The sequence below is a fragment of the Gambusia affinis genome, linkage group LG09, assembly GCF_019740435.1.
Source record: "Gambusia affinis linkage group LG09, SWU_Gaff_1.0, whole genome shotgun sequence".
NCBI classification, from domain to species: Eukaryota; Metazoa; Chordata; class Actinopteri; order Cyprinodontiformes; family Poeciliidae; genus Gambusia; species Gambusia affinis.
Window position 1 is genome coordinate 23,327,469 of NC_057876.1, and position 25,703 is coordinate 23,353,171.

The following is a 25,703-nucleotide window of genomic DNA, read 5'->3' on the forward strand; positions in this document are numbered from 1 at the left end:
TGATGTTAGCTCCTTTCATCATTTTGATCAATCCTGACCAATAAAGTCAAAATTTAGAAAGCAATAATAAAGTTTTTCATTCAACAGATTCTTCCTGCTGACATGTGGATCTCTGCAGCTACTCCAGAGTTGCCACTTATCTGTGGTTTGCAGTTGTGCCAAACTGTTTCCTGGTTTGGATGATGAACTCAACTGCACTCTTAGAAATCTTCCAATTTTGGAAGATTGTTTGATAACCAAACTCTACTTTCTCTGGGAAAGGAGGTACCTACAAATCAAGGATGCAAATGTGAAGTTCCATTATTTTACATTGGTTTATCATGTAAAATCTCAATACATTAAAGTCTGCATTTAACTGCATTTAATACATTTAATGGGATATGAATATTTTACTAAGTAATGACAATATTGAATATTTTATCAATAGTTATCAACAGAAACTTTTAAATCTCTTGATTCACTCATCAATTTGATTTTCAGATTTTTAAAATAAATATTTGCTCCTCAGCACTTTCAGTTTTGTTTGGCGATGGGTGTAAAACATCCAAGGAAGCAAAGGAGAAACCAAAACCAAACCTAACTGGGAACAGTAAACAAAACACTTTAATAGTGGCAGAACCAGTCTACAACAGTTCCACAGAGGTTGCAGAAACATAAATGGTTTAAAACTAGACGCTTATTTGATTTTGAGGTCCATAAACATTTTCATTGTTTCCCCATTTTGAAGTGTTACTTAAATTTAAGAAAAAAATGTAGCAACTTGTGTTCTGCAAATTTGCAGAAATTGCATTTAATCAATTCTAAGTGAAAAGGTTAAAGGGGAGGTTTCACGTCAAATTTCTTCTGAGCACCCCTCCCCCACACCTTCTCCACTCAGCTCCTCCAGACTAGCTGCAGCAATTAGCAAACACCTGGTGGAACTCCGAGTCTGCTGAGCTTATCATACAAACTACTTCTCAGTGCAACGCCCCTAAGAACGTCTGTAAACGGCATAATGGATGAACATTGTGATGATGTGCTGAAGGAGGAGTATCGGAAGGAGCAGGAGCTTCTTAAAGAGACAAGTGCCAATTTCAAAGTGTTACATTGCAAAGTAAAATTTCTTTTAAGTTAAATTTGGCATGTAAAACATTTTTACAACAACTGAAGCTTACAGTTACTTCATTGTGCGATAAAATTGTACTTATGTGCCTGGGAAATACATAACACCATCCTTTAACATTTAGCAGACAAGAAGCCTTCACAGAACAGAATCAATTTGCTCATTTTACATATATGAGGTCCCTTTAGTAGTCTGAAAGCATGAGGCATTATTATCAGACTGATTCATTATGACACAACCCCAAACAAAGTGTAAATCTCCTTAAATTTGCTCTTACTATGTCAAACGGCATCACGTCAAGACCACCGCTCTGAATATTAAATGGCACCATAATAACAGCCACAGTTTGAACCTGTTGCTTTTGTGTTTCCCATGCTGTCTAATGATCCCCCCCCCTACTTTTCCTTCCAACCTCCAGTAGACAAATCCTTCAGCTTTATTGCCCAGACTCAAGGGCTGCAGGTGCACAGGCCACAAAAGGGAATACAGGGGAGCAGTGGAGGAGGAGGGCCTGGGAGGGGAAAAAGAATGGTCAGTCGGAAGATAAGAGGGAAAGGAACAGAGCCCCCTACCCTGGTTTAACCTCTACCACCATCCATCCTTCCCTCTGACCCCAACAAAGTCCTCTATTTCCCCTGTGACACCTCTGTTTTGCTCTACCAAATTTAAGACGAGAGCAAAGTGTGATTGGTGCTGCCTGGTGCTGCCAGGCCTGCAGGAGAGTGTGTGGCTGGAGACGGGAGAGGCAAGCTGGCCATGTGGCGGGAGCGGCACTTTTCTTCTGAGGCACCAGAGGAGCAGTAATGACTTAGCACTACAGCTGTGCCTACCGAGGCTTACCAAACCTTGCCCTAGAGTGGCCCCACATCCAAATCTGAACATGTTTGTCTTCTGTTCGCTGCTTCTGCTGAGGAAATAAGAAACCATGGGGGGACAAAGTTTTTACAAACTCTGAAACTTTCACAAAAAATAAATAAACTCCTAGTAAATGCTCAAACAGCAGGTATTTCTTTTAGGATCAAATGGGAATGAACATAAATTCCTTCTTTGTGTTTTGTATCTGAACAGTTTACTACGACATACCAAGGAGATTCACAGCAAAGTTATGAGTGTGTGATTTTGTTCACAAACATCACAAAGTGACTATGAAACCATTCAAGAGCTGAGCAGATGCATGGAAAAAAAATCAATATGTGGATGTGTCATAAATTTCTACATCTGAACAGAAACGAAAATGTGGTAATTATTTTGTACCTAAAGAGGAAGGATCAAGAGTCAGCACACAATTTAAGTCATTACAACTAAAAACTACCAATCAGGCCAGAAATCTGGGCGAAGTGATTTGAACTTTCAGAGACACACAAAGACGATAACAAAGTCAGCCTTCTATCACTTAAAGAACATTTTCAGGATTAAATGACTAATATCACTGCAACATCTAGAGAAACTCACTCATGCGTTTATCTTGCTTTAGTTGCATTGATTACTGCAACAGTGTCTTCACAGGTCTGCTTATAAAAATCAATCAGCTGCTTCAAAAATCAATCAGTTGCAGCTGATCCAGGATATTGCTGGATCAGCAATATCCTGATATATTCTCACTAAAACCAGGAAGATAGAGCACATCACCCCAGTTTTGAAGTCTGACTCGCTGTAGCTCATGGAATAAACTTTAAAATACTGTCCTTAGTTTATAAATTACAGAACGGCTTAGCACCAAAACACATTAAAGACCTGTTGTTGCTGTACCAACTTTTAAAACTTTTCAGGTCTTCTGAATTAGTCAAACCTCGGACATCAAAAACTGCAGTCTGTTTTATCAACTTGTCATCGTTTTCCTTTGCTTTGCCACTGCAGTGTAAAGTTTTTGTTTTATTTTCCTTGTTACTGAAAATGTGCTAACCAAATAAAATTGCCCTGCCTTACTTGTAGTTTTTAAATGTTACTGCAGGATTTTTAAAGAACTGTGTAAGTTAATGTGCTGGAGGTTTCTTTCTATTAAACGGGAGTTCTACTTTTTGATGTCACTATATGCATACTCATCATACAAGATATATGAAATAAACAATCCCTCCTCTGACTCATTTCATCATGCGCGTGTACACACTCCAGAGATACTTTCCATTCATTACATTGAGGTTTCAGAGAGAAGTGTATCCAAAGCAAATCAAAACAAGAGAGTGACACATGACAGGGCAATGTGGGACTGAATGTCAAACACAGGAACAGTTTGTTATTTCAGGAAGATAGAATCTGAAAGAGCAATTTAAACTCCTCAACAATCAAAGTTACCCTGACATTCAAGTAAATAATTGTTAGTTAGTGTTGCACTATGTTCATACTATGGACAGTGGTTGGGTTTGGATTCCACCTAATTGTAAACGTGAAAAAAACCAGCAAGAAATAAAATACAAGATAAAAGGGAATACAAAGGTCTATATTCTCTAATAAAATGCCATAATGTCTCTGCACAACCAATCAAAATCAACAAGTGATGTCATTAATAAGAAAATGTTTTGATCATTATGTATTATGAATAGTTAAGCGACATGAGTCTGGGTTCAACAAACCAATCAACATGTGTCTTCCAGCATTAAACTGCTTGTTCACAAATGTGTTTGCTATTTATGCATGATCTTGATTATGTTTGAGTTGATTAAGTATATCTTTAGTGTTGGTAATGTTTTGAAATGTTATATTTTGGTCTCAGAAAGGGTGTTTTCTAGGATGTGTTTTTTATGTTAATTTCAGTTTTCTCATTGTGGTTTTTAATACTTTTGTCTGACTTTTTATTTGTTATTGCTGTTTTTGCTTTTTGAAATATGAAGATACTTTGTACATGCTCCTTTCTATATTAAGTAATGTATAATTTGGTTGCAAATGATTTTGCACCTTTGCCATAGTAGACTATTCTGGGAAGAAAAAGGAGCTGTCTGTTATAATTTATAAACTTCTATAAAGAAAGAATTTTGTATTTTACTCCTGTCAATAATATCTAAAAATGAGACATGCCTTAAAGTTATTTTGGTTTCATAAAAGTCCATAATTTCTCATGCCACATGTTACAAAAGGCAAATAAAAACTGTTTCAATATATATTATAACTTTATTCTTGTGTTATTTCTACTTTATTCTCATAAGAGTTTACTCTCATGATATGACTTTATTATTGTAACATTATGACTTTTTTCTTCTCTAAGTTTATTCTTGTAACATTATTGCTTTATTCTCATAAATTTATTTTGTTTTATTTTTTTCTTAGTGAGACCCTAATACTCCATTGAAGATTTAGGTTAATCTAGTTTATATTTTTTTATTTTAGCAACAAAATCCTTCACACTGGAAGTAATATTTCCACTTTAGTGTGATGCAGTTAGTGTCCTGAGCTGTAAAGAGAATCTGTGAAGTGATTTAAATATTAGGGTGATGGCAAAGAGGCCTTCCAACATCACGAAGGTGGACATCATCACCAGACATAAATTCTCAGAATACCAGTGGAAATTCTTGGTCAGCACTTAAAAAGAAGTGAAGATGTTTCATTGATTACTGAGAAAAGAATAAATATTTTTAAATAGATGTCTATCCAAATAGATTTTTTTTTTATTTGCAAAATTGACACACCTTTGGATTGTTTTATTATCTTTGGAGAGTTGCCTATCTCATTTTTTATCAGAGACAGACATCTATGTTGAACAAAAATAATTTTTAATCTACACCTGCCGGTGGTATGAATCATCATGTGATTAACGTTAGAGCACAAAACGTGCTTGTTTGGACTTCCCACAGCTGCAGCGGTGCTGCTGACCTCTTGGCAGCCTCCCTGACTCAAGTCTATCTTGTCTTTTCAATAGTTTGGGGGAACCGTTGTCCCTTCTGTCCTACAGCTTCCTCAGTTTTTGATGGCAGTTTTCATTGTGCCAATGGAATATAAATAATGTGACCCTTCCGCCCTTAGATAACCTTTGCACAACTACATCCTTCTGATCCTTTGTTTTCTCTTTGCAAACTAAAACGTTAGCAGAAGAATGCAGATGGACAAATGTCAGAAAAGTCCAACTAGCATAATTAAGCTTCTTTTCAGAGCACAGAAAGTGTTTGTTGGGAATTCCCAATTTACTTAATGTTAGATGTGAGCTCAAAAAGACTGAAATGAAGGAACAGAAGGTTATTTAGCATTCTATTTTTGTAAGTTTGAGCAGAGTAGTAAGATTTTGCATCTTTGCGTATTTTAAATATTAATATTAGAATATATACCACTATATCAGAAGAAATCATCTATCATAGTCTTTTTTAATCCTAAAAAATCTTGTGTTTTCTGTACTGTTTCAGAGTCAACCCTTAATTCAACCAGAACTACTGAGCTGTCTTGCTCAGAACTATCTTGCTGACAGTAATATTTAGTGGAGTAGCTTACCGTATTTTTCAGACTATAAGCTGCTACTTATTTCCCACGGTTTGAACCATGCGGCTTATAGCCAGGTCGGCATTTCTGTGGATTTTTCTTCAACCGCCTGCTCTTTAGCAGGAAGTGAATCATTGGAAGTCAAAATTGGAAATTGGAAATCAAAGAAGAAAGTGCTAATTTTTATTTAGAACAAGCATATGCTAGCAGCAGGTACGACAAAGAAATGTTTTCAAACTCATATGATGCAGCTTTTTAAGTGGGTCAAAAACACCGGCACATTGCTATGCCTACATTTTGTTATATAATTTTTGACAGTATTTTTATCTTTCTAAGCTAGTAGGTGCATTTCCCACAGTATTTATTATGTTTTCGCTGTATTTTCAATCCTTGTTCCCTTTTTAGAAAATAAATAGCAATTTTATGATAAAACTTCTTCTGCTCTGATAAAATTAAGTTTGTTTTTGTCCACCTAAATCGGGACAATGGATCCTAAGAAAAAGAAATCTGCCTAAATAATTATTTGCCAAAAGTGATATTTAATTCATTTATTTATTTTTTTGCCTAAATCACTTTTGACAAGAAAAAAAACACTTGGGCCTTTAGCTTAGGACAGTGATGATATTGCATGGTACATCTTTGTGCATCTCAATTTTCCCATCACCTGTTGACTAAAAAAAAATCCCTCTCTTTGCATGAATAGTAGAGCAGAGCGCATCCAATCCAGCTGGTTCTCTGTCATACATACACAAACACGCAAACCTGCCTATGTTACTCGAGCTGCAGAGCTGGGAACACACCCTCCGGGACAGGAATAACAGGCCACTCAAGAGTATGAGGACATCTGAGACACAGTGGCACCATACTAACATGATGACTCTTTAACGTCTCCTTTATCTCCATCCTTAGACTCGTCCGACTCCCCAGCAGCTACTGTTTACACCAAGCACAAGTCAAGAGCGAAAGCAGAAAATAGACTTTCTTAATTCTGAGTGGCTGAAGTCCACTAGAAAGCCAGAGAGGAAGGTCTCTTGTGTGCTGCGAGCCTCATATTGAATAAGGATTGAAATTTACATGACAACTTAGGAAAAATGCTTTTTCATTACTCATTCATCCCTTAAATCAGTTTGCTCCCCCACTCTTTACCTCTGCCTGAGCTATTAAATCACCATCTTGACCCTGCGACCTGGAGCCGCAACCATAAAGAGCCCCCTGTGGGTCAGAGGCCTGATTGTAACATTTGAATATGAAATAAGACTTGGTTGGGCCTGGAAACAGCCCCATGCACTGAGGCACAGACTGACCCCCAAGAGGGAGAGGCCTTCCTCAGCAGCCTCAGGCCCGGAGGCTCCCTCTCTTCTCTCCGAGAAGATTTACTTGGACTTGAGAAGAAGAGCGAGGGAGAGAGAGAGAGGGGCTGAAGTTGGGAGAGGTGGAGGGGATGAGAGGCCGACAGAGAGGAGAAAAAGAGAGGGCAGACATTTGAATAAGACAAGAAGCGAGTAGTGTTTGCATGACAAAGGAGCCCGCCATCTCCCCTGATTGGTGTCACAGTGCGGCACTAAAGCCATGCAGGTCCCCCGGGGTGGGGTGATGTGTGGAGCGCAGGCATGTTTATGCACCCAAGGTGTGACATCGAGGAGGGATGGGGGGCGTCGTCAAGTTTCGGGCATAAGAAGTTTGTGCGCATATCCTTGTAAAGGAGGAGAAGGTTTAAAGAATTGTGAACTCTTCCAACTTTGATTTATTGTGAAGAAGTTATGCTATACTGTCATCGTATTGGGATATTTTGTTTAAGTATGAGGTAGATTGCAATAATTCTTACTCTATGTCTTAGGAATTAACCATTTCATCACACAATTTCATTGCTCTAAATTGCAGGAGAGTCTTTGTACCTGGAAATAGGTTTTGCTCTTTTGCATGCATTCAAAAACTTCATTTGGGATCGTTAACTGTTTGATAGAACTGTTTTTACATAACACAAAAGGTTGTCAAACTTCCCGTTGAAAGGTCCAAATCAGGTTTCTGGGTAAGATTAAAGGTTTAGAAAACATTAATGAGCAAATCTCTCATCACCCTTTAAAGCTCACAAAGCAAAAGAAATAAGACTTTACGCATACAGTCAATTCATTGTGACGATAACCATCTCTTTTATTGTTACACAAAAGCTTAATGAGGGCTAATTTTACAGGAATCGAAGCCAGCCAATTGAAAGTCTAATACAGGGAACAATACTCCAATAAAAACTTAATGACAAAACTGTTTAATTGATGATTTTAGCACAATAATAATCATCACCTGAATTTCTATTATATTTTGTATCCTAAGCATTGTCGTCTCTTCCCAACCAACACAGTATCGACTACATGCTTTTTAAAAAAAGACATGGCAGAAATTCTCTAAAAGATGCTCTGACCCACAAAAAATATCCACATAAGTTAAGTATCACAACTGAGAGAGATTTTCACTAGAAGTTTCTGCAGGGCATTTAATGTAATAATTTCTAGACAGAATAATGAGTGTTGCGTTTTGTTTCCTGTTACCATGTCAAGCAAATTAGTTTTTAGTTGATTAAAACTATTCCCTGAGGATGTGTGTGTGGCCAGAGGAAAAGCATAAGAGAAGATCCAACAGGTCTTCTAAGAAATCACAGACTTTCCTAAAGAACTATAGATGTCAGAATCAAACATGACACATTAGGTGTTAAAAAGTATCAACTCAATTAATGTGGTTTTTGTCTCACAAGAATAAGAAAGACAATAACATTGAAACAACTGAGGCACAAATTACTTTTGTACAGAGTAAACCGAGTGTAAAAATGCCCTCTCTGCCCTCAGTGAGATGCAGTTAATGCATAAAAGTTCAATAGGTATTTCTATGGTATCAATTTAATCTTTTTGTAAAGCATGTTTTTGTTGTTTTGCATTGGTTAAAAATGCCACATGTTACAAAAGGCAAATAAAAACTGTTTCGATGCCAGCTTTAGATTTTAACTATTAAATTAATGATGCATGGTCCTTAATAGTGAGGTTGTGTTCTACATAACTAGTTGAATAATTTTTATTTTTATTTTTATTTTGAAGGGGAAGAAGCTCTTGGAAAATCCTTCTCAATAAACAGCATCAGTTTTTTCCAGATGTGCTCAGACTCTCCCGCTTTGGTTTTAAGGCTAATTTTGAACAATCTGTTTTTGTTTAATTTCTGGTTATAAACATTTTGTTTGCCAAAATCATTGATTTGAAGAGATAGTGGTACTTTTTTTCTCTTAGTTTTTCTTGGATAAATCAAAGATATCAAACCTGAGGATTCTTGGCGACCTTGCAAATAAAAAATGCACTAGGTGTGGATCTAATTTAAAGAAAATGCTATTCTCCTTTGTCCTAAACAGAGAACTTATCAATTCATTTTAATTTGCATTAATGCAATGCTGTAATAACTAATGATGAGTCTTGTTGCAATAGCAGCGTTTGGGATCAGGATCAAAATCTGAACTTTGAGAATCAATGCTTAGTCACTCTTTCAATCTTTTTACCATCATTGAAGAAAGTGACGTTAGAATCGTTCTAATCTGTTGCCATTTCCATGGTTTTCCATTATAAATTAAGTGATTTTGACTTTAAAAATCTTAGCTGAAGTTATAAGAAATGATACAGGCATAGAAGGATTACAACTATCCATTACTAACACTATCTTACTTGGGCCTCCTTATCTTTGACAGTTCAATTTGTCTTCTAACTTGTTCTCTACCTGTTTTGTTTTCAATCTGAATGTTAGGTGTGAAGTTCAGCACCATCACTGTCTCCTCCTGCTGTGCAGTCAGTGTCGTAAGCTACTGCAGGTGGATGACTGGCTCCAAGACGTCCTCTCCCTCCATCTTCCTCTTCCTTCGTAAACCTTGGAAGGGAAAAGCACAAAAACAGGGATGACTGGGGATCACAGGAACAGGCAAATCCAGGGGATATGAGGTGGATTTCACAGCTCAATAAGTTTGGACAATTTATTTACAATCCTCTTTATTGCAGATCCCCTGGGAGTAGCTGTGTGTGTGTGTGTGTGTGTGAAAAAACAATTTTTCTCTCTGAGATTTTCCAACATGGAATAGTAGAGACGGGATGCAAAGTCAGTGTATCAATAAAAATATGAGGTCACAATATGGAAGAAGATGAAGGAACTGTGAATGAGAATTAGTGAGGGTTTATAACACACACACACACTGAACCCCCAGTGTACTAAGCCTCCACAGGCTCATCTGGAAACCGCCGCTGGCCCTTGGGGACACACCTCCAAGAGAGATGGCCCGACTAACTCTCCATGGCAACTAATCAATAAGTGACAGAGTCAGTCACGACTGACCCGTAGCCGAGCGTCTTCCACCTCCCCCCACGTTCCCAGGGATACGATCCCCAAAAACCACACACACACACCCACACACTCAGGCAAAAGTTCAAAAAAGTGCCCCAAACTTGGCCAAAAACATTAATCTTCTCTCAGATTCAAACACAGACTCAAACTGTTTTTTTCTCAAGTCACAAAGCGTATTTTCATCAAATTGCCATCAGATGTGGGTTTGTGTTGCAGAATGAACAGTGAGATGTGATCAGAGGGTCTCTGATGGACTACAGTCACCACATGGCCATTGTTTATCTGTCAATCCGTGTTCCCTTTCACTGTCCTCAGCGTACACTAATCAATATCTGTGGCCTAGATGAGAGGCCTAATCTTCTAAGTCTTTGCCCCCCTCAGCTCTGCATTGTCTAGCAGAGGTCCCATACACTCCACATAATGCCTGAAGAACAGCACATACACCAGCTCACATACACTTGGCCCAATTTTTACAGGAGACCCTGGAAGGGTAAAAAAAAATCTATATCTTAGCAAATTTCAAACAGCTCTCCATGCTCCAGTGTTCATAGACAAACATGTGGTGCAGAAAAAGACCATCTGCAGCAGATAGATGTTTCACACTAGAGTGAGTCAATAGGTTTCACATCAAAACCGAATGTTTCCATCTATTTGCCATCACGACTTACTCGCAAAGAAGTTGCTTAATCCTGCTGCGAACTACCAGTGTGTGCCCTTTTGTGGTTTTCTGCAACCACATTTACAAGCAAAAACAAGTTCAAGAAAAGCTTGATGATCTCTAACCGAAGAAAATGTCAGAGGAACCAGAGAAAGAAAGAAAAAATAAATCAGATTCGTCCCGTTTCAAGTCGTTCGTGCGATTTGTATTTGCTCTATTTGGGACAAAAGCCACGTTAATCCTGACTCATATTTGACAAGTCTCATATTCACACACACCTGCTGTGGCAAAGTAAACACACCGTCAGAGTCAAACACCTTAATGGATGACCTTTGCATTAAAAGCTGAGCCGGGATAAACCAGAAGGCCGGCACCGCTGACACGGTATGAAACAGAGACGTGGGCGTGATTGATGAGGAGAAGCCACATCATAGCTAAGTTGTGTACAGTATGTTCAATCTGTACATGGGTCGAACAATAAAATAGCCATCAGACTCCTCCATTAAACCAAATGTTACATCTTAAAAAAAATATTCTTTCATATTTCCCTGAAAGCGTTTAGTTTGTGCCATTGTTCGAGGGTTATTTTGAAGTTTCGATGAAATTGAAAATGTGGTCTCATAATTTTTCTAACCAGAGTGTAACATTTGATAGAAATCTGAAATAACTTCCAAAAGGTTTCATAACCATTAAACTTGACATTTTGTTATGCTACAACCGTGAACTTTAACCTGATTTATTTTGGATTTTATGAGCAACACAAATTATAACTTTAAAAGTTTTTCCCAAAAGAAATCTAAAAAGTGTGGAATATAAACGCATGCAACACTTTTTAGAATATGCTTTCCAATAAATCTCATTTGGTACTTTTAGTACTTGATACTGTGAAAGGACAACCTCTAAGCAGAAATTAAACATAGTTTTCATTAGGGCTATATTTTTGTATTGAAAATGTTTTCTAATAGTCTGATGTAATATTTTAATTTTAAATGTCATGTTTCCATTACCTGTAAGAGAAAAATCATCATAATATATTGAATGGTTATATAAATATCAGTACATAATCAGTTTATTAATTGCAAAAGGAAATTAAATGTTGCTGTAATGTATATAACACACGTCTACATTGCAACGAATCTGAAGGTTTTGACTGAAGACACTTTGTTGTTGTGTGGCTGTTACGTAGAGTAACGATATGAGACAGGAAAAAAACTGACTCAAATTATCTCTTTTAAAAAAAATACAGACATAAATGTTCTGAATTACAAGTTTATTTGATAATTCTGCACCAGTAGAGCAAACTTAAATACACCAACAGCTTCACAAGCTTGGTCAAATGTGTAAAAACTACTCAAATTTAGTTTGTTCAGTCAGTGCAGTTGTAAAAATAAACCGTAACAAACCTTTCAAATGTTAAAAAACTTCAATTAGGAATATAAAATACGTACAGCATGACATAGATCTGCCCTTATAGATTGTGTGTTGTAACTGATACTTGATGTGGATTTTTTTTATATTGGCACCAATATAGATATTAATATCAGATCTCTACTTCGTCATGATGGAAATACACATCAAAACATCTGGAAAAATATTTTTATTTTAGTAGTTGTTTAATACTTTAGCAAGTTATTTTACTAATAAACTGTTTTCAATCTAAGAAATTAAAAACTCTACTTCCGTTTATTAGATTTATCAAACATTATCCTTGAGAAACAGTTTTGTATTATATTAAAGCTCATCAAATATAAGTCCTACATGTTTGTGCCTTTCTGTTTGAGCCTTCAGTAGCTGTCCTCCTTGATCTTTGCCTGCTCAAGCCTGCTGGCTTCAGAGGGAATTGTGTGGCTCAGCCTGAAACCACCACTCCACATTGCTCCAGGTCAGCCTGCAGCTCTTCAGATGGTTTTTCTTGCTTTTGTTCAATCAGTTCCAACCAAAACGTTAAGGTCTAACTCAAGAGTTTGAATGTTTTGGTGACTTTTAAACTTTTTAGCATTTCAAAGTTTGAAAAAAATAACAAGTTTAAGAAATATTTTTGAGATTTTTGTGTCCCACATTCTTGCTTTCATTGTCAGTGTGGAAAAGTGAATCAATTGTTAACTAGAGCACTGAGTGTGAAGAGCCTGTTGCTTTATTTCAACAAATTATTTAAAAAAATCATTTAATTTTATTTGTCTTTCTGCACATGTTAACTTTAGTTTAGTCTTCAGCGCCTGCAAGGCTTTTATACAACTATTTCACTTTCTACAAAGACAAGAACAAGTAGCTTACAGCTGGGCGGATGCGTTTTCTTGAACAGCGGCATGCTTGTCTTTGAAGCATTTCCCACTCAGCATTCTTTGTGGTTGTGTCAGTGACTCTGATCCATCCACAGTTATCATTAATGAGACATTAACATCACGCAACAAGCCTCATTGGTGCCTACATAGGTTCAGGCAAGGACATGAATCTCAGATGTACTTCGAGCTACAAAGACTCTCAGATGTGATTTTTCTAGTGTCTCTACTGAGTGCTGCCAGTGAATGAAGAGCGATGGAGAGGACGGTGCAGTGAAGAGGGATGGCTCTCTGTGGGTCAGCCCAAAAGCCCTGACCCCAGGAGGATTTGATGCCATTTTCCCACGCAGGGAGTCGACCTGAGAGGAGCTCGTTAACAACATCTGCCCCATTTCAGGGAGATTAACCCCCGTCCCCAACCCCCCGCACCTCAACGGCCTCGTCCACTCACACACCACTCTGCTGTCAATCCAAGAACCTCAAACAGGTTATGGACAGGCCCTCCCATATTCAAGGATACCAGGCAAAAAAAAGACCAGCCCACTGCCTTCTGAATCTATCACAGGAATCCTGGTCCGCAGTGAGGCGTTCACCCATTACACCCAGACCATGCCAATTTCTCATTTGCGCATCAGGGGAGTTGCTAGATCGCAGACTGCGATTAAATCGAAGGTTTGAGGGTGGAAGGCGTGCTCCGCCTACAGAGTTGCCCAGCCGGTCGGTGCAGGTGAATTAGTGATGTCACAAACGTCGTCCTGTCAGCCAGATCTGTGTAATGAGTTTTTCCACTCATCACACTGACGTAAACAGGGACACTTGGCACACACTTCTTGTGCTTTTACCACTTTTTCCCCCCCCCCTGTGTACTCGCACAAGATGTGCAACTGGCGGGACATGTTCTGACATAATTTGAGGAGAGAGTGTGAAAAACAGGGCTGACTGATCAACGTGGCCCATGGTGAGAGCCCTCCTTGTGACAGGTAGACGCATAGTGGTGAAATCCGCTGGGAATCTCCTGAATCCGTGTACTACAGGGCTATAATTAGGTTAGTTTTTGGAGAGGGGGTTAAACAAACAGGGGCTGTGAGGTCATAGGCAGATGGAAGTGGGATATGCCTGCACTTGCTGAGTGGGCACAGAGCTCCACAGGACAGGGGAGAGAGGCCCTCTGGGCACTCAGCATGTGGGGGGATGAGGGATGGGGTGCTTTTAAGCCGAATTCAGAATATTCAAACACAATCCATACATATTCACACTTTACCCCTAAACATCGTCTTTAACTCCTAATCTAGTGTTGGAGGGAAACAAACAGGATTTCTCTGCACATTTCAAACAGAAACTTCAACTTTTTATCCTACATTTATCCCCAATATCTCAGTGTAGAGTGGATAGTTTGATAACTGACCACTAACCTTTGCTCTGTCCACACACTTCTGAGGAGCAGCGGCAGAAAAGCTGCTTAATTTCAACAACAAAAAAAGGGAGTTTGAGAGTGCGATTAGGTGACGGGTGGCTGCTGGCACGCTAGAGTGACTTAAACCCTGTCAGTGAATGCAGGGAGGTCTGGATAATCTTTCCCTCCACAAAGGTACGTGGGGTCTAATCCGGGCTGCTGCACTGAGCTATATGGATCCAGTTCTGCAGGGAGTGTGGGAAGGCCGGCAGGGCCATGCTGTTTCGGCCCTCTTTGTGATGGCAGATTATTTATCCTTAGGTACACTCCAACAGCAGGCTGGCCCATTCTTCCATGCACCTGTGTATAATAGTAACACAGCAGCAAAGAGTGTGGCTATAGTTATAGATGCTGTGCAAGCTTAGTGCACTCTGATAATTAAACTAAATTAAGCATAGATTACAGGATGTTACAGCCATACCTAGTTTTATGGGGTCTTTCTCTTATTCACATGTTAAACTTAAAATTAATAATTCTGTATGATAATTAACTTTTTAATCAAAATATTTTATGCTGTACAAATACCTAAAAGGTGTCTTCATTGTAGTGTAGCTGAGATAAAATGCAGAAACAGAACTTTTCAAAACTATTTCTACTTCAATGCTTTATATTTTAAGACTGAAGAGACTTGTTTTTATTTTTTATATCTGAAATGATTATATATGTATTTCTCTCAAAATGTTAAAATAAATTACTAATAGCTCCAGAGAGTCTACCTATGTAGAGTGCACAAAAAGAGCACTGTAAAGGTCAGCTGCATTTTGATTGCAAAACGGCTACATTTGAGGAGCAGCGAAGTTAAAAGCAGGAAAATCAAATTTTAATAAAGCTGAAGCATCTGAAGCTTGTAAATGAAGTATTGTGAATAAATAACTTTTTTCAGTTTTTAGAAGTAGAAAAAGAAAACAACAATAAAGAGTTAAATTAGTATTTTCCTTAAAAAATGTTATAAAACTTTCTCATTTTGGAAAACCAAATTATTTGTTCCAGTTTTAATGTTGAAATTGTAAAATCTTTACAGATGTTTAAAAACAAATTGTGTGAGATTACCTTAAAGTTGTTAAATAAAACACTGGTTTAGTTTATGTACACTTTAAAAGATATAATATTTAAAGAATATTTAAATACAGAGGTATATATATATATATATATATATATATATATATATATATATATATATATATATATATATATATATATATATATATATAAATATTTATATTATATAGTCAGTTAATTCAACTCTTCTTATTTTGCACACAAAACACTGAGTCACAAAATTACGTTTCGTAAAAATTTATTCAGCTTTTAAGAATAGAGGATGGTCTTAAAATATGTAGAAACGTCAGTTTAAATAAACCTTTTTTTCGTTCAGGATAAATGGGTAAACATGACACTGTCAAAAAAAACCATCACAGAACAAAACAAATTTACAAAAAACAAAAATAAAATAAAAAGTTCTTGAATAGTTTCACGGGTTGCACAAGCTAGAGAAGGAAAAACAGAAATCTTGCTATAAATAAAACTTGCGTTTGCGACCGGCACAGTCTTAACATTTCATTTAAACCTAGTTCATGTAGGGAAGGAAATAAAAATAAAAACAGAAAGGGACTACAAAGGTTGTGAACACAGTGGAGACGACTGACATTCTACAAATTAAGTGTAAACATTTATGAACAGACTGTCCATCCAGCTTTTTTTTTCTGAAATATGCCAGCCCCTACACGAGGCCACATGCCTTTTCAAAGAGAGAAAATATGGCATTTATTTAAAATATAGAAGTCCAATTCTTCTACACAGGTTGATTGCGTCTACTTGTGATGAAAAGCCTCGGCGGAGCTGGGCTCAGCGTTCAGTTTGGGTCCATTTAAAGTTCATCAAACGGACGAGTCAGGATTTTCAGATAAAACTGTTCTTGAACGATTCTGCTGAACGTTCTTTCTGCAGCAACCAAAAAAAGTTCAAGTATCCGAAGTACATTTTTTTATAGTCTTTCTTTATTATTATTATTATTATTACTATTTATTATTCAGATGTGGGTGAGAGGTAGCGTCCCGTTGACGCCAGTCCCTGCGGTCTGATAGTGTGGATGGACGCTGTGTAACCGGCTGCTCTGCAGGGAGGAATGCTCCGCGCTGTCCCCGCCGGGGGGCAGGTACATGCTGATCATGTCCCTCAGGTCCCCCAAGCACGCCCGCTGAGAGTGGGACGTGATGGCCGGCGGCGGCGAGCTCGGCTCCGTCTTACACACGGACGCCATGGAGCTCAGCCCCATGGCGCTGGTGGTCTGTTGCGTGTACGCCGGGGACATGCTGTAGGTGGACGCCGCGTTCATGTAGGTCTGCGCAGAGGACATCATCGGGTACTGAAGGCCGGCCATCTCGTACCGGTGCATCTGCTGGATCTGCGGGCTGTTCATGCTGTGATGTTGAGGGTAGGCCAGCTGGTCCTGCATCAGGGAGTACGCGCTGTTTGTCCAGCCGTTCATGTGCGCGTAACCGTCCATCCGCTGGCCCACCGACACCGAGTTGTTAACGGCGTTGGATCCCGGCGCCAGCAGTCCCCCGGGCAGAGAATACTTGTCTTTCTTGAGCAAGGTCTTGGTCTTCCTGCGGGGCCGGTATTTATAATCCGGGTGCTCCTTCATGTGCATCGCCCGTAGACGCTTGGCCTCGTCAATGAACGGCCTTTTTTCGGCGTCGGTCAGAAGTTTCCAGTCAGCACCGAGCCGCTTGCTAATTTCAGAGTTGTGCATTTTGGGGTTTTCTTGAGCCATCTTCCTCCGCTGGCCCCTGGACCAGACCATAAAGGCGTTCATCGGCCGCTTCACCCGCTCCTGGTCGCTGGCGCTGTTGTTCTTTGCGCCCGGCGCCGAGCCCGAGTTGGACTGCGGGAGAGGGGTCTTGATCTCGGTTTCCATCATGTTATACATTAAGGCGAATTTTAACGATCACTCACACGCACATGGGAAAAAATGAATTAAAAGTTCACAAACCCTCGCCAAAAAAAGTCAAAGAGAACGCCAAAAAGTTCTGCCTCAAGCGACGAATGTGTGTGCAGGTGCGTCTCTGGTTTGTGTCCGCTCAGAGCAGCTCCGTTCCTCTCCGCTCTCAAACACAAGTCTGTAAACTTGTTCGCCAAGCTCGTGTGTTAATAGGCCCATGAGGCCGGACCATGTGATGTGGCTTGACAGACTGACAATGAAAGGCAGCGGACCAATCAGCGCACAGCTCCAACCGGAGAGCGCATCCGTCCGTTTCGGGTTGGAGGAGGAGGGAAGGAGGAGAAGATTTAAAACTGGAGCGCACTTCAGCAACAAGAGCGCAGAAATTTCAGCATTTAGAAGCTGAGGATGGAGAATACTGAGGGGATTTGCTTGCGTATTCATTTTGATTTATTCTAGAGAAAATAGTTATGTGGAATTTTTTATTTAGGCCGGCTTTAGTAGTTCTACTATTATTAACTAGACTTTTTATTTCTGAAGATTAGTGTCATGAAAAAAATATAAATATAGTTTGGAATTGAAAAATTTGTTGAAGGTTTAAATTAATAATAAAATGATACAGAACGAGAAAATGATATTAAGTCTACAAACTGAATATAAATGAAAATTTTAAAATGTTTAATCCAACTTAAAATTACTTTCTGAAATTCAATCAGACCAATTATTTATTTATTTCAACGATATTTTCAGTAGATTCATCAATGTATTTATTTTTGTTTTAGACTCATTTAAACCGACTCGATTAATTTACTCATTCATTTTAGACACCATATTTGGATAATCTGGAATTTTTAGAATGAGCCTTTCAACGTTTTAGAACAGAGTTGTGCTATTTTTTTTATTTTATTTTTTTTTGTTATGGTTTTTGTTTATTTTGCAATGGATCAATTTTCTGTCAACATATTCAAGCTTTGTAAAGATAAAATTATCCAACTTTTTCTATCTTGATTTTTATACAGTTCCACTAGTTCAATAGATAATCCTTTCATGAAATATAGATTGAATGAATGTTAAATCGTATTAGAATGGTTGTGCTGCGTTCAGGGACCTTTTATTTGGAACTTTAATACATGAACGACCTCTTGTGGATGAGAAGGGCTCTTTCTTTTTTGGTCCCACGAGGAAAAGTTCAGTTGAGCACTTTTAAACCCTGTCAGCTGCTGTTTGCAGTCTTGTTTTCCCACACAACAATCAGCGTGGAGAGCCCTCCCTTTGCTTTTTCATTTGCATGTGTCGCCTTTACAAACGACCCTCAGCCACTGAAACCAAACCCAAGTGCGTATCATTTCACACATGCTAATGAACCCGACGCGAATCGACCATCGAGAATGAACTATTAACACCTGAGTATCTGCGGGAGCTCTTCTGTATGTTGCGTTTTAGGGCGAAATCGCCTCCTGGGGAGTTTTACAAGACAAAAATGCAGCTACTGTTGGGCCCTAAGCGGCCCGGTAGCACAAACCCACATAAGGCAAATTAAACGCACGTTTTCTTTTATTAGTTATTTTTTAAATTGTGATAAAAAAGAATAAAACCAAGCCACCTTCCTGATTCAAACTGAAATTGATTTATTTTTCTTTAACAAACAGAAACACGCAAAAGTTAATTTTCTGTCCTGCCAAAATTTTGAAGTTAAATCTCGTTGAACAATTTTGCAAAATCTACTGATAGCTGAAATCAGACAAACCTAAATCAGAATCATGCACGAATGGTTTTGCAAAAAAAGGGGGGAAATATTCTGTTGCCATTTTGTGGGGATATATCCCACTTTATTCGTCTTGAGCCATAGTCGTTGTAAATCCGCTCAAAAAGAGACATCACCGCACGGATTCCATTTTCCCGTTCAATGGGGCGTGACAAACAGCGCGGGAGCAATAAAACTAACGCCCAATTAGTAGTCATCTAATTCTCAGGGACCGGTTATTTGTTTATCTGCGCAAATCTCAATACTGATCCGCTTGTAATCTCCTTATGGAAATTGACCGGTAGCAGAGAGAGAAAGAGAGAGAGGGAGAGAAACCCAGTCAGGAGTAACCCGGAGTTTGATAATGAGGCCCTCTGTGCAGCTAATTTCCTAATTAAGGAACGGAGGGACCACCAGCACAGTCTGCTCCGATTCAGTCTCAACAAGCCCTGGCAGCCCTGAGGGGTCTCTCAGGTCGCTCTGCTGCTCAGTGTTGGGAAATATGTGGAAGTCTTGACTTCATCCTCACTCCTGATTAAAACTTGCATTTCCTCTTTTTTTCAAATTCAAAATCGAGCGCACAAAGCGTAAGATCGACGCTTTAGTCTAAAGTAAATGAGTCACAACTAAATATGTTTTTTAAGGTTAGTATGTTACTAAATACATGTTTAAGTACATATTTATTATCATTTATCAGTTATTTTTGACTTGTGTGCAACTTGACAACAAAGTTATTCATTATTTTAGACTTTTTATTCCCTTAAAAATACATTAAATATCTGTAATAGTTTGTTTTTGTTTATTTAGCGGTTTATGTTGCATGAATTTGGTCCGTTTTACAAGAAAAGAACCCCGCACACACTCTAAATATTAGCCAATTTCTCAAATCGACAATAATCACACTTTTCTACATTTTTTGTGTCTGGAATCAGTAACTTTTTTGTGTTTTGTTTTCAGCTCGGTGACCGGCGGACGGAGCCCCTTTGAGAAACAGTAATTAACAAAGAATGGCTTTTCAATTACAGTCACAATGGAGACTGTCTCATTAAGATTTGCATGATTTTTTTTTTGTGGTAGGGGTGGTGGGGTGGGGTGGGGGGGGGGGGGGTGGGCCGGGAATGCAAATGAAGATGCAATTTACGCACGGTCTGCTGTTCCCTTTGTGCAGCGTGAATGGCTGCGTCCTCCCAGTTCAGCTCAGGTAAAAATAATATTCACGGGTCATTTAAAGGAATAAAAGTGTTGGTCTTATCGCCTCTTTGTCGCACAAAGCTGCGCTGGTAGTCCTAATGATAATTGGACTAATCTGACCAGTAAGAGCTGCAGTTGGTCATATAAAAATGATGCACTTTAATGTTCATGATGTTTAATGCTATAATCTGTAACGCAGAATCACTGAACATTTTAACTCTGCTCCCTGCCCCGTGTAATGTCACCTCTATGAGTTTTGATTCCTGCAGCAGGTAGAATACCCGGATGTTGTTCTAGGAAATGAAGACGGAGTAAATTTTTGTATTTTATTTCATCAAAGCTTTAAAAGTCAAAGCATTTATCTACCAAAACCGTTTATGTCTTTAATTAGAGGATAATAATTATTCCATAAAGCTTTCATTTTTAATGTCTTAATCAAATGTGCTCCTTTTTGTATCATGTCATCCAGTTAAATATTAATGAATACAAAATATGGCTTCATTATATCTGGCCAAATATTTTTAAGATCTTCTAGGGAAATGGGTCCAAACATTGGGGTTGAGACCCCTTTGGGAGCCGTGAAGCGCCAGGTGAGGGGTATTCAGAACTTTATTTTAAATGTCACATCTGAAATCTGAGATTTAAAAAAAAAAAAATTATAATGGTTTGGGAGACTGCTTTTGTTCTAAAACTCTGGTCTGATCAGCTTTTTGTAGATTTTGTATGTCAAACACTGAAAGAAAAGTTACCTGTCAGGTTCACCCTGGATGAGTTTTCTATTGCTTGATCGTCTGTGCCAGTGGAGAATAGGCATTCCCTTGTGTTGTGTTGTGCTGAGTGCAAGCAGTGTAAGAAAATATACCAGTGCACTGTGGCTTTTTAATGATGCTGAAGAAAAAAGGCGTCTGATTCACAGCTATTGACTTTGTGCTAAATTAAAGATATATTTTCTTATTTTTAAGGGATCTTCTATGATCAACTTTAGTTCAAAATCTAAAATACTTAAACTAGTAGACCAGATGAAACCTAAACTGAATTATTTGTTTTTTACAAATTGAGATAAAAATTGTTTTAACATACATTTTGCATGCATAAATATTAAACTGGATTAGATTTTCTGAAATGCTGAAATTTGTAAACAGTGCTGCTATCTTTGCCGGGTCCCTCTTGAAAAATTGATTTTACATCTCAGTGAGGTTTTTTATCTGGTTAAATAAATGTTATTATTACAAAACATAATAACTATAATATTATCAATGCTTCAAAATGAATTGATACCACCTTAGATTGAAGTAAGTCTGTAAATCTGCAATGTTTAGACTAGTCAAAACGGAAATGAGTTCAATTCAGAGAGATAGTTTATTAAAGACACAGAGTTGTGGTCCAATAAAGAGATTTTATATATATAAACAAATATATATTCATATGTATAAATAAATACATATTAGATATGTAGAAAATTAGGGCACTTTCCAGTGTTTCATTATCTATGCAAGTGCTTAATAAATGAGTTTATTATAATGTTTAATTACAAGATAATAATAAATCAGAATACAATCAAAATAAAATTTACTTTAGTGACTTAATTCAAAAAAATAAAACATGTATTCTATACATTAATTATTCACAGTTACTTTTTCACCAATCACTTGTATTTCAAGCATTTATTTCTTTTATGGTGATTAAGTTATAGAAATTGTTCTTTTTGGCAATCAAGATATCAGACCAATAAAAAGGACATTTAATGACAAAATGTTGACCTACTGAAAAGTGTATCCAGTTAATGTAGAGTACAACCATTCCATACTTGGTTGTGGCTCCTTTTGCATGAATTAGTGCATTGATAGTTTACATCTGTCAGTGGTGGATATTACAGTTCTGATATTTGATCAAACTCTTTACTGGACATGCTTCACAATCCTCTGAAGCAAAAATGTCAAACTCCCTTCCTCAACAACCTTTAGATGTGTTCCTGCACTAATGCACCAAGGTACCTGAATCTGATGGCTTTACCTCCTCAGGGTCCAGCTGACAACCTCATTATTTTGACTCTGGTATGTTGAAGCAGAAAAGTTGCAAGACACTCGCTCTCATGGTCTGGAGTTTGAAACTTGTGCTCTAAATTCTGCGGTTATCTCTGCTGCTTAAGCACTTTATTTTAATCATTTTTTCCAACTCAACTTTTCTTCAATATGCTTTGACACATGAACGGCCAGTTTCTTTAAATATTACTATTTATAGCTTATTATCTATGTGTAGAGTTTCAATGACTTTCTGCTGGTCAACTGTCCTATCAGCATTATTGTCTATGCATAAGCCATAACAATAAATTCCTGTATATGAAAATATATGTTTTTATATTGGTCTCTTTTAATATTCAAATATTTGTTGTAAAAAATAGTTATAAATATATTATTCTGCATCTTATAATCTAAATAATAAAAGCTTGAATTATTTAAATAAAGGAACCTTTTGATGATGAAATCCTTACCTATGGATCAGAATCTGTACATTTTATGAAAAATATTTTTTCAATGTCTAACATGAAAAGCAAACTTATAAAGTTGATTAAAATGCATAAATTCACCTAATGCCTGGGAAAAGCAGGTCATTGTCTCCAACTGTTGGTCCATCTGAAGTACTGGCGGTTCAGTCATCAACAGAAGGAGCTATCACTCCAACCTTCAAACATAAAAGCAAAACACACTCTTAGAAGACAGATGCATTGATTTTTTTTAGATTAAGTGTAGTGTGCACATCTGCCTGGAGGACTAATGGAGCACACTGCATTCCTCCCTCAGCAGTAAAAGATTCATTTGTGCTTCGTTTGCGGCGCTGGCCCACAAGTGTCATCCCCCGCACTCAAACGCTCACCTTGTACCGCTATGAGGAATGCGAGCGTCTTACTTATCGACCTCTTCCCGTCTGAAACAACACACAAGAAAGCTGCTTTAAACTCCAGCTTCTTTTATTTTCCCTCCCTCAGCAGCCAAGCATGTCCTTCCTCATTATGTTCCTGTGTGTGAGGCCAAGGCCGCTGACACAGACCCAGTGTAATCTCTTTAACCCGCCACTGTCGCGAGCAGACAAGGCGTGACCACCCAGCGTCGTGCTCCATCTCACTCAGCCGAGAGGGGAACAGTTTTCTCACCTCATCACCTTTGGCTCATAGCTGCTTATCATTTTAGGGATGCACATTTCAAACACAGTCGATCACACACACACAGACCTGGGGTTAATCGCTGCGACAAGGCCACTTTAGATAATCATGTGCAGCTGGGTGAAAATCCATTCTTACTGACCCTCCAGTTCCCATAATTGCCAAAAAGCATTTTTTACCCCCCTGTGGTTATTGGCTAATGAAGCCAAATGAAATCATATCACAAGAGAGGAAATCAGTGGAGACATTTTTTGTCATAAAGATACAATGATTACTGACTCTTTGCTTTGCAGATTAGGGGAAACATATTCAAACATTTGGTATATGACGCGTTAAATGAAAACTAAAACATTAAATTACAGTAAATTATAAGACCCCGTCCATTAGAAGCTAATTTTAATTCACCTTAAATTAAGCAGAAAATTTCAGAAAATGTGTTTTTGCCTCAGAGCTGCTGGGTTAAGACACTTTTGAGCACCACATGACTTCCTTATTTGTCCCTCTGGTCAGAACTTGATGCTGTAATCTGGGCACTTTGTTTCCAAGATTTTTACAACAAGCTGCATTTTGTCAGAAAAAAAATTAGATTTAAAATATTCTGCTGTTTGTTATGTTTTAAACAAAAGGAAACAGATATTAAATTTTATTTTGTGGTCTATTTGATACATTTTAGGACTTTGTGGTTCTGTATTTATTATAGTTCCTCAAATAAAAAGCATGTTAATTGTATGTCTTAAATGACACACAGTAGAAATCCACTTGAAGACAGCTGACCCATATTTCACGTTTGTATTAAAATAGATACAAATACACACATTCTCCATAAACACTTTCATATTTATATGTTTTTTTATGACTCAGCTAAATGCGAATAAAAAAAAAAAGCCATCTGCAATACATTTTAGATTTTTTGCTTCCTTTAAGGTGAGTGTAGCCATCTTGGACTTTGACTTTGCACTAGAAGATGGGAGGAATGTGTATGATTTGATACATCAGGCTTTTAAAGAAAGTATCAAAAATGTTTTAGAGGTCTCAGAAATGTTTATCAAAAATTATATGTATGGAGTTGTGGGATTAAATCATGGAAGTCAACGCTACAATTTGCAGATGCTTCTTTATTCTGAGCATCAAAGTTCTGATACAATTTTTATATTATAATTACTTCATTTATTAAATAAATGACACTTGGAATGATAGTTTAATGTTAAAACATATTAGATTTGATTGCACTTTAAGCAAACAATTCAAGCAATTTATGAGTATGTTTGGGTTGTTTGAATGGACTCTTACATTCTTGAGTAAGGTTGACGAGAAAAGAATATAAAGTTAAAACATTGAGATTATTACTTAAAGTTTTGAAGAAGTTATTCATCAGAGAAGAAATGCAATTTTTAATTACAATATGTTGAAAATAATTTTGTTTTTAAATTCAAAATAAAACATATAACAAACTATATAATAGACAGGATTTTAACAAGATCAAACTCTTTTGATCACGTGTTGATTTATTTAAATTCAGCTTTAAGGTCCAGGAAATGTTTCGCAGCTTAGATACAAGCTGAAGAAATTATTAAATTGCTTTGAATTATGACAATTTTAACAGGTTTTCTTTATTTTCTACACAGCTAGTAAATTTGTCAACCTGTTTTGTGTTAGTTCAAGTTTCTCCTTTGAGTTGCGGGGAGCCGCAAAGATTGCTTACATGTTTGGCCAGCCCTGGTCTGGTGCCTGAAAAGTGAATGGCATTATCAACACCTCTCTTTGATGATCACTTTAGGTACAGTTATTCCCCCGGCCAGTTAATTACAGCGCTCATTATTCCCTCATGTATCGGCCGAATCGTTGCCATGTTCGGTGTTTTTACTAAAACAAAGGAAACTTTCTCAGTTTTTTGTTTTGGGGAAAGTGCTGAATTGTCATGTTTTGCTTTGCACCATGCCCGAGCAAGCGGCCCTCTTTTGTTTTAGCCATAATTGAGATCCCACTAATCTAGCTTCTTCTTCCCTTTTTTTTTTTAAATGAAACACTCCCTTTGTCAGGGTTTCATTAGTTTAAGATAATATTGTTAGAATCCACAATTAATTTGCAGTGTAACTGTAATTAATTAAATACACCCAATTTTGTAATATGATTAATGCCGCCAAGTTTGTTATCTGTATTCTCCTACAGAATGAAAATGTAACAGCACCACAGCTGCTGAGCATTAATGGCAAAGGCTGGGAGCTTTTGGGAAGCAAAATTATAGGAGGTAATTTATTAAACCCATAAATAAGAAACAAACAAGCATAAATTGATATATAAATCATGAATAACATAATGTGTAATCTAGTTCTGATTTGGGACAAAATGACTAATCTCTGCTGCATGCCAACCATTTGATGAAGTAGATAGTGGTCATAAATTCAGTCA

The 25,703-nt window shown here is 37.7% G+C and overlaps 1 protein-coding gene and 1 long non-coding RNA gene across 3 annotated transcripts in view; both read right to left on the bottom strand.

Annotated features, from left to right (window-relative positions):
- Positions 1-25,703, bottom strand: part of LOC122837355 — a 60,762-nt gene that overhangs the window by 22,526 nt on the left and 12,533 nt on the right. For both annotated transcript variants that reach the window (XR_006371761.1, XR_006371762.1), the window contains exons 3-4: positions 22,722-22,816; positions 9,251-9,397 (exon numbers count right to left, since the gene is read on the bottom strand). This is a non-coding gene — a long non-coding RNA (uncharacterized LOC122837355). The remainder of the gene's footprint in view (positions 1-9,250; positions 9,398-22,721; positions 22,817-25,703) is intronic.
- sox3 (SRY-box transcription factor 3) lies at positions 15,536-17,391 on the bottom strand. Its single transcript, XM_044127662.1, has one exon. It carries the CDS (start codon positions 17,185-17,187, stop codon positions 16,285-16,287), a length of 903 nt encoding a protein of 300 aa, XP_043983597.1. The 5' UTR covers positions 17,188-17,391; the 3' UTR covers positions 15,536-16,284.

Excerpts from the sequence above, each read along its gene's own strand:
- sox3 (XM_044127662.1), bottom strand. The coding sequence starts at position 17,187 with ATGTATAACATGATGGAAACCGAGATCAAGACCCCTCTCCCGCAGTCC.